The sequence below is a fragment of the Ambystoma mexicanum genome, chromosome 12 (assembly GCF_040938575.1).
Source record: "Ambystoma mexicanum isolate Mex_15411 chromosome 12, UKY_AmexF1_1, whole genome shotgun sequence".
Classification (NCBI taxonomy): domain Eukaryota; kingdom Metazoa; phylum Chordata; class Amphibia; order Caudata; family Ambystomatidae; genus Ambystoma; species Ambystoma mexicanum.
The window spans coordinates 8,005,548-8,014,349 of NC_090936.1; the positions used below are offsets into that span (position 1 = coordinate 8,005,548).

At 53.8% G+C, this 8,802-nt stretch overlaps 1 protein-coding gene across 1 annotated transcript; it reads right to left on the reverse strand.

Annotated features, from left to right (window-relative positions):
* Window positions 1-3,871: 3,871 nt before the first annotated feature.
* On the reverse strand, window positions 3,872-7,697 carry LOC138514444 (serine/arginine repetitive matrix protein 1-like). Its single transcript, XM_069629954.1, has 3 exons — window positions 7,356-7,697; window positions 5,998-7,311; window positions 3,872-5,953 (listed from the first exon to the last, which is right to left on the reverse strand). Exons 1-3 carry the CDS (start codon window positions 7,695-7,697, stop codon window positions 3,872-3,874), a joined length of 3,738 nt encoding a protein of 1,245 aa, XP_069486055.1.
* Window positions 7,698-8,802: the final 1,105 nt, after the last annotated feature.

Below are 8,802 nucleotides of genomic sequence, written 5' to 3' on the forward strand. Positions count from 1 at the left end.
AAGGCCGCTTCTTGTCCTTGTGTGGACCTTCCAACTCCCCCCACCTTTCAATGCATAAGTTATTCACGAGCTGCATGTTGGGTCTGAACCCCCCTGAATTTTAGCAAAATAGGTCACTGTCATTAGGTGTCGTTTTGCCCAATCTCTTTTCTTACCCTGTTTGTAAGCCCATTTCAGAAATGTATTCATCTCTTTAGTTGTTACAGACTCTGCGTGGAGCATAGAGAGGGCTATTCCATGGTGTGAGTCAGCCGAAGCGGGGGCGGAGGGGTGAGAAAATGGTGGCGAAGGCCTCAACTGATACCTGCTTCATGGGTCAGATAACCGAGAAGTTAGGTGGCAGTGCTGGAGTTCGCTTGGCCTTGGGGGTATAGAGGGGGAGCTGGAAGGAAAGGAGAACGTGATCACTCCAGGAGAGAGGAGTGGTGAGAGGGGGAGGTCTGAAGAGCTAAGAACATCCAGAGTGTGCCCTTCAGAGTGAGCTGGGCCAGAGGGGAGAATAGAAAGAGAGAGAGAATCGCAGAGGTCGCAAAAGAGTCCAAAGGTGGGTCAGGAAGCATCCAGGTGGATGGTAAACTCTCCAAGAAGGAGGAGTTGAGTGGTCAAGACCATGAGGGAAGAGGAGAGGTCCGCCCACTCAGAGATGAAGGAGGGGACCTGCCCAGATGGCCGACAGATGGTAGTCACAGTAGGTGAGTGGGTGGGGGGGAGAGAGAGAGAAAGAGAGAGAGAGAGAGAGAGAGAGAGAGAGAGAGAGAGAGAGACTGCAGATGAGGCATTTGAAGGAGGAGTAGGCCTCGCGGGAATGACAAAGGCAGGAATCCACTCAGGGAAGATCAGGGCTACACCCACTCCGGCACGATTGGACCTGGGTGCTGAGAGAATCTTGTAGCCATCAGTAAGGAGAGTGTCAAAGCTTGTGATAGAGCTGGCCGTGAACCATGTCTCGCTGCGACCGAGGACATCGAGGTTAAGTTCTTCAAGGAGGCAGCAGATGTCAGAGGAGTGTTTGGCAGCTGAGCGAGAGTTGAGAGTGGCAATATGGAGAAGGTTGCCGTCCTTGAAAAACTTCCGGGGAGGGGTACAGATCAGAGGTTCGCTCCACAGAGGTGTCGAAGAAGCCCGAGGGGGGCAGAAAAGGAAGGAAGAGAGGGCAAGGTAGCCCATGAGGAGGCAGCAAGGGGGAGGCGAAGAAGCTGTGGAGGGTGGAGAGGAGACAGCAGGAGAAGAAAGGAAATTGATGAGGCGCGGGAAGCGTCTATCAAAGAGGAGAAGATTGGCCCGAGGGCCTTGAACCAAGACGGTCCCATTCACATAAATATTGATGATGAACTTGGAGGAGTGGACGGAGGCCAGGAGGGCCTCCCATCGGGTGCCACCATTAATGGGGGAATTAGAGAAAGGAGAAACCGCAGAGACCATATGAAGAGTCCATAGGTCTGGTGACAGAACAACAAAGAGGATGTCGGTGAAGGTTTGCGATAGGGAGGCCTGGGTTGGAAACCAGGATGTCCTTTTTAAATTTCCTCTTACCAGATTTAGTGAGAAGAGTAGGAACGTTGATAGAGAAGCAATTAGAAAAGATGGGAGAGACAGAGAGAACCATAGAATGGTTAGGTAGAGAAGAGGAGGGGTGGGAGGAGGGGGCGGGGGAACACAGGGAGAGGTGCAAGCGGACGAGACAAAGAGAGACGCAACAATAGTGGACAACTGAACAAGAAGACAAGAGCTCAGACAATAGTAGAACAGTTGCTGGATCAAAGCTTAGCTTAGGTGTTCTATTCTGGATGGTCGTGCAGATTAAGATACCTCTGCCCCCAAGTACCACACTGATAGAAAATAATTCACTAGCAGTGCAATCTTTGAGGCCACAGGTGTAGAGTGCCAAAAAGCTGGAACCAGGAACACCGGAAGGACCCCCTGACGACTGTTAGCAATGAAGGATTAGGTCAAACAGTAGCAATGTATGACAATTCAATATACCAAAACTATGTGTTCAAGGCTTTCTGGCCAGCTCATTAGGGTAAGCCTTTAAGGGTTAGGGAGAGTAGGAGGGGTTGATGCAAGCACTCTGGGTGGAAAACACCTGAGCCAAACAGGCCGTACAGTGGATGATCCTTGAGCAATCCAATTAACAATCCAAGGTCAGTAGCCAGAAGAAATACCCCATAGTCCAAAGTTCAAAATCCGAATAGCAAAGCCAAAGGTCGTAGTACCGGAGGACAACAATTCAACTTAACAGCAGGGAAGAGCAATCCAATCCGTAGAACGTTCCGTAGTCATGAAATCCAAAATTCCAAAGTGATCAAAAACGCCGTGCAGCACTCCAATGAAGCAGCTGTGAAGCGTTCACTTCACGTTTCCCTTGCCCTTTTGACTGTGTGAAAATGGTCACGTGACATGAGTCACAAGGGAACGTGGAATCACGTCACGTGACCCTCGTTGTGAAGGGAGACAGTCACCGGCATAAGGTCACATGAGCGGAGGCACTTTGTGTGTTCATGTCGGAGCGCCGCCTTAAATTCCTAGAATGTCTCTGTGCACTCGCAGACCAGCGCTGCTTGGGATGTAAGCGCCAAGGTAAATGCCAATGTAAAAAAGGCCGTAGCCTGGATATTGGCTGCCGCAGAGTGTGTGCATGGTGGCGAGGGCTGTGGGGAGCTTGAGGGGCGACATGTGTTGGACGAGGGGAATAGGTGTTGGATGCGTGCCTGGGAGGTGGTGAGACAGTGGCAGGAGACGTGACATTAGGTTAGCTTTCATACCTGGGTTCTCATTGTTCCTCTTTTTTGGGGCCTTTACTTGGTATTCCGGTACATCAGTTGATGCTGTGCCCCCACCGCCCCCACATTCTGTGCAAGCGTGCTTATATCTGCACTCCTTGCCCCAAGTGCAGTGACCTTTCTCCACCTTCCACCATGTAACGTTGCTCCTGCCTGAGCTTTGTGGTTTTCTTGCATTCTGGCTGTGGGTAATGGACAGCCACCCATGGCTGCTTTTTCCGAAAGGGCTGCTCACTCTTGTTCTGGCTCAGTGGCTTTCCTGTCATTTGCCTGTGGGGTTTTTGTATGGGCAGTACTCCTCTCTGCGCAGCATGGGGTTTTGATCTTCAGAACCTCCTGAATGTACAGACTGTTTTGTACTTCATCCCACTGTATTTCTGGGCGTACCGCCATGGCCCTCCTAAACTGCTCGTCATGCCAGGCATCCCCCAAAAAACGTCCTTTACTTCATAGATTTTATCTACATAAGCAAATAGCACCCTGCCTTCGTTTGGGGTTTTCTCTAAAATTACTGTTGCCAATATGTAAAATGCTTTTAACCAGTTATCCCAATTGCTCTCAACCTGTGCTTTTAGGCCTCCATTTTCTCTTCGATTTTCTTGGGATCCCAGAAGAGATCATAACCTTTTTGTTGAGCTTCTAGTAATGTAAACATTTCTATGTACTCTTTATTCCAGTTGTTTCTTTAGCCACCTATTCAATATTCCATGGTAAAGATCTCTTAAACCTGTTTAAAAGACCTAGAAAAGCAGATATTAGAGTTTCTAGTAATTGCGGTGTTGTCACCACTGAGTCTTGCTCTTGAGGGGCATTTGAAACAGTGTCATTGGTGATGGTGACTGCTGTTGGCCCTGTGCCTTCTGTTATTCCTACCGGTATTAGGCCCCCCCCCACTCTCCCCCATGGTGGGGGATACTGTGTCGCTCTGGGCGGCGCTGGGACCTCCTACCTTTGCCCTTAAATGACCAATCTCACCTTCGCCCTGCTTCTCACTTCCGTCTGACCCTGTGCCCCTTAGCTGTTTTGGCCGAAACTTGGTACCCTCTTTTCTAACCTGTCACATTTTGTATTTACCAACATTTGCATTGTTAATGCATTGCTTCTTTTTTACCTTTCTTTGCATTATTTTTTTGCCCAGTGGCTGCTGTCGCTGGTTTCTCTGGTGCTGCTGGGGTCTTGCTCTCCTTGGCTCGCTGGTTTCTCTGGTGCTGCTGGGGTCTTGCTCTCCTTGGCTCGCTGGTTTCTCTGGCTCGCTGGTTTCTCTGGTGCTGCTGGGGTCTTGCTCTCCTTGGCTCGCTGGTTTCTCTGGTGCTGCTGGGGTCTTGCTCTCCTTGGTTCGCTGGTTTCTCTGGTGTTGCTGGGGTCTTGCTCTCCTTGGTTCGCTGGTTTCTCTGGTGCTGCTGGGGTCTTGCTCTCCTTGGTTCGCTGGTTTCTCTGGTGTTGCTGGGGTCTTGCTCTCCTTGGCTCGCTGGTTTCTCTGGTGCTGCTGGGGTCTTGCTCTCCTTGGCTCGCTGGTTTCTCTGGTGCTGCTGGGGTCTTGCTCTCCTCGGCTCGCTGGTTTCTCTGGTGCTGCTGGGGTCTTGCTCTCCTCGGCTCGCTGGTTTCTCTGGTGCTGCTGGGGTCTTGCTCTCCTTGGCTCGCTGGTTTCTCTGGTGCTGCTGGGGTCTTGCTCTCCTTGGCTCGCTGGTTTCTCTGGTGCTGCTGGGGTCTTGCTCTCCTTGGCTCGCTGGTTTCTCTGGCTCGCTGGTTTCTCTGGTGCTGCTGGGGTCTTGCTCTCCTTGGCTCGCTTGTTTCTCTGGCTCGCTGGTTTCTCTAGTGCTGCTGGGGTCTTGCTCTCCTTGGCTCGCTGGTTTCTCTGGTGCTGCTGGGGTCTTGCTCTCCTTGGCTCGCTGGTTTCTCTGGTGCTGCTGGGGTCTTGCTCTCCTTGGTTCGCTGGTTTCTCTGGTGCTGCTGGGGTCTTGCTCTCCTTGGCTCGCTGGTTTCTCTGGTGTTGCTGGGGTCTTGCTCTCCTTGGCTCGCTGGTTTCTCTGGTGCTGCTGGGGTCTTGCTCTCCTTGGCTCGCTGGTTTCTCTGGTGCTGCTGGGGTCTTGCTCTCCTTGGTTCGCTGGTTTCTCTGGTGTTGCTGGGGTCTTGCTCTCCTTGGTTCGCTGGTTTCTCTGGTGCTGCTGGGGTCTTGCTCTCCTTGGTTCGCTGGTTTCTCTGGTGTTGCTGGGGTCTTGCTCTCCTTGGCTCGCTGGTTTCTCTGGTGCTGCTGGGGTCTTGCTCTCCTTGGCTCGCTGGTTTCTCTGGTGCTGCTGGGGTCTTGCTCTCCTCGGCTCGCTGGTTTCTCTGGTGCTGCTGGGGTCTTGCTCTCCTCGGCTCGCTGGTTTCTCGGGTGCTGCTGGGGTCTTGCTCTCCTTGGCTCGCTGGTTTCTCTGGTGCTGCTGGGGTCTTGCTCTCCTTGGCTCGCTGGTTTCTCTGGTGCTGCTGGGGTCTTGCTCTCCTTGGCTCGCTGGTTTCTCTGGCTCGCTGGTTTCTCTGGTGCTGCTGGGGTCTTGCTCTCCTTGGCTCGCTTGTTTCTCTGGCTCGCTGGTTTCTCTAGTGCTGCTGGGGTCTTGCTCTCCTTGGCTCGCTGGTTTCTCTGGTGCTGCTGGGGTCTTGCTCTCCTTGGCTCGCTGGTTTCTCTGGTGCTGCTGGGGTCTTGCTCTCCTTGGTTCGCTGGTTTCTCTGGTGCTGCTGGGGTCTTGCTCTCCTTGGCTCGCTGGTTTCTCTGGTGTTGCTGGGGTCTTGCTCTCCTTGGCTCGCTGGTTTCTCTGGTGCTGCTGGGGTCTTGCTCTCCTTGGCTCGCTGGTTTCTCTGGTGCTGCTGGGGTCTTGCTCTCCTTGGTTCGCTGGTTTCTCTGGTGTTGCTGGGGTCTTGCTCTCCTTGGTTCGCTGGTTTCTCTGGTGCTGCTGGGGTCTTGCTCTCCTTGGTTCGCTGGTTTCTCTGGTGTTGCTGGGGTCTTGCTCTCCTTGGTTCGCTGGTTTCTCTGGTGCTGCTGGGGTCTTGCTCTCCTTGGTTCGCTGGTTTCTCTGGTGCTGCTGGGGTCTTGCTCTCCTTGGTTCGCTGGTTTCTCTGGTGTTGCTGGGGTCTTGCTCTCCTTGGTTCGCTGGTTTCTCTGGTGCTGCTGGGGTCTTGCTCTCCTTGGCTCGCTATTTTCTCTGGTGCTGCTGGGGTCTTGCTCTCCTTAGCTCGCTGGTTTCTCTGGCTCGCTGGTTTCTCTGGTGCTGCTGGGGTCTTGCTCTCCTTGGCTCGCTGGTTTCTCTGGTGCTGCTGGGGTCTTGCTCTCCTTGGCTAGCTGGTTTCTCTGGCTCGCTGGTTTCTCTGGTGCTGCTGGGGTCTTGCTCTCCTTGGCTCGCTGGTTTCTCTGGTGCTGCTGGGGTCTTGCTCTCCTTGGCTCGCTGGTTTCTCTGGTGCTGCTGGGGTCTTGCTCTCCTTGGTTCGCTGGTTTCTCTGGTGTTGCTGGGGTCTTGCTCTCCTTGGTTCGCTGGTTTCTCTGGTGCTGCTGGGGTCTTGCTCTCCTTGGTTCGCTGGTTTCTCTGGTGTTGCTGGGGTCTTGCTCTCCTTGGCTCGCTGGTTTCTCTGGTGCTGCTGGGGTCTTGCTCTCCTTGGCTCGCTGGTTTCTCTGGTGCTGCTGGGGTCTTGCTCTCCTCGGCTCGCTGGTTTCTCTGGTGCTGCTGGGGTCTTGCTCTCCTCGGCTCGCTGGTTTCTCTGGTGCTGCTGGGGTCTTGCTCTCCTTGGCTCGCTGGTTTCTCTGGTGCTGCTGGGGTCTTGCTCTCCTTGGCTCGCTGGTTTCTCTGGTGCTGCTGGGGTCTTGCTCTCCTTGGCTCGCTGGTTTCTCTGGCTCGCTGGTTTCTCTGGTGCTGCTGGGGTCTTGCTCTCCTTGGCTCGCTTGTTTCTCTGGCTCGCTGGTTTCTCTAGTGCTGCTGGGGTCTTGCTCTCCTTGGCTCGCTGGTTTCTCTGGTGCTGCTGGGGTCTTGCTCTCCTTGGCTCGCTGGTTTCTCTGGTGCTGCTGGGGTCTTGCTCTCCTTGGTTCGCTGGTTTCTCTGGTGCTGCTGGGGTCTTGCTCTCCTTGGCTCGCTGGTTTCTCTGGTGTTGCTGGGGTCTTGCTCTCCTTGGCTCGCTGGTTTCTCTGGTGCTGCTGGGGTCTTGCTCTCCTTGGCTCGCTGGTTTCTCTGGTGCTGCTGGGGTCTTGCTCTCCTTGGTTCGCTGGTTTCTCTGGTGTTGCTGGGGTCTTGCTCTCCTTGGTTCGCTGGTTTCTCTGGTGCTGCTGGGGTCTTGCTCTCCTTGGTTCGCTGGTTTCTCTGGTGTTGCTGGGGTCTTGCTCTCCTTGGTTCGCTGGTTTCTCTGGTGCTGCTGGGGTCTTGCTCTCCTTGGTTCGCTGGTTTCTCTGGTGCTGCTGGGGTCTTGCTCTCCTTGGTTCGCTGGTTTCTCTGGTGTTGCTGGGGTCTTGCTCTCCTTGGTTCGCTGGTTTCTCTGGTGCTGCTGGGGTCTTGCTCTCCTTGGCTCGCTATTTTCTCTGGTGCTGCTGGGGTCTTGCTCTCCTTAGCTCGCTGGTTTCTCTGGCTCGCTGGTTTCTCTGGTGCTGCTGGGGTCTTGCTCTCCTTGGCTCGCTGGTTTCTCTGGTGCTGCTGGGGTCTTGCTCTCCTTGGCTCGCTGGTTTCTCTGGCTCGCTGGTTTCTCTGGTGCTGCTGGGGTCTTGCTCTCCTTGGCTCGCTGGTTTCTCTGGTGCTGCTGGGGTCTTGCTCTCCTTGGCTCGCTGGTTTCTCTGGTGCTGCTGGGGTCTTGCTCTCCTTGGCTCGCTGGTTTCTCTGGCTCGCTGGTTTCTCTGGTGCTGCTGGGGTCTTGCTCTCCTTGGCTCGCTGGTTTCTCTGGTGCTGCTGGGGTCTTGCTCATTTTGGCTTGCTGGTTTCTCTGGTGCTGCTGGGGTCTTTCTCTACTTGGCCTTCTTTTCTGGTGGTGCCTCAGCCTCCTCGAGCTCCATGAGGTCACCCCCTTCTTCCTCTAAATCTTCTCCAAGTCTTCTCCGCACCCAAGTCCACAACCGTGCACATTTCCTGCTGCTGTCGCCCATTCCAGCAGCCTTGACCCCTTCTTGCAGGCTGATGTCTTTCTTTTGTCCTCCATTTGCTTTTTGCTAGAAAGTCAAATCTTGCTGCCCATTGCTAAGTTCTCTGTATTTTGCTTGTATACTGTTTCTTCTCTGTAACTTGCCAGCCCAGTGACCTCACCAGTCTCTTTTGTCCCAAACCTACCTGCCTTAGCCCCCCCCCGGTATCTCCATCCTCTCCTCACTTCCACCCCAATGGCGCTTTCTGTTTCTCCTATCTTTTCCAACTGCTTCTCCATTGACTATCCTTCCCTTCTCACTAAGTCTGGTAGGAAGAAGTTCAAAAAGGATATCTTGGCCGCTAACCCTGGTCTTCCTATCGCCGACACCTACTGCAATGCTTCCACCAGACAGACCCTCACCTACATCCTCTTTGTCGTTCCTTCGCCAGATCTATGGACTCCTCATATGGTCTCTGTGCTCTGTCCTATCTCCTCCCATTAATGGTGGTACTCGTTGGGAAGTTCTCATGGCTTCCTTCGACTCCTCTAAAGTCATATTAAATGTCTACCTAAATGGCACTGTCATGGTCCAAGGCCCTCAGGCATATCTCGTCCTTTGATAGGCGCTTCCCTCACCTCATCAATTTCTTCTATCTCCTGCTGTCTCCTCCTCTCCCCCCCCTTGGCTACCTTGCCCTCTCTCTCCTCCTCCTCCTCCTCTGCCCCTCCTAGGGCTCTTTCTCCTCCGCACGGCGTACCTCTGATCTGTACTCTCCCTCTCCCCGGAAGGTCTTTAAGGCTGTCAACCTTCTTCATATTGCCACTCTCAACTCTCGCTCTGCTGTCAAACACCTCTCTGACATCTGCAACCTCCTTGAAGAAAAAGACCTTGATGTCCTTGGTCTTACAGAGACATGGTTCACGGCCAGCTCTGTCACGAGCATTGACA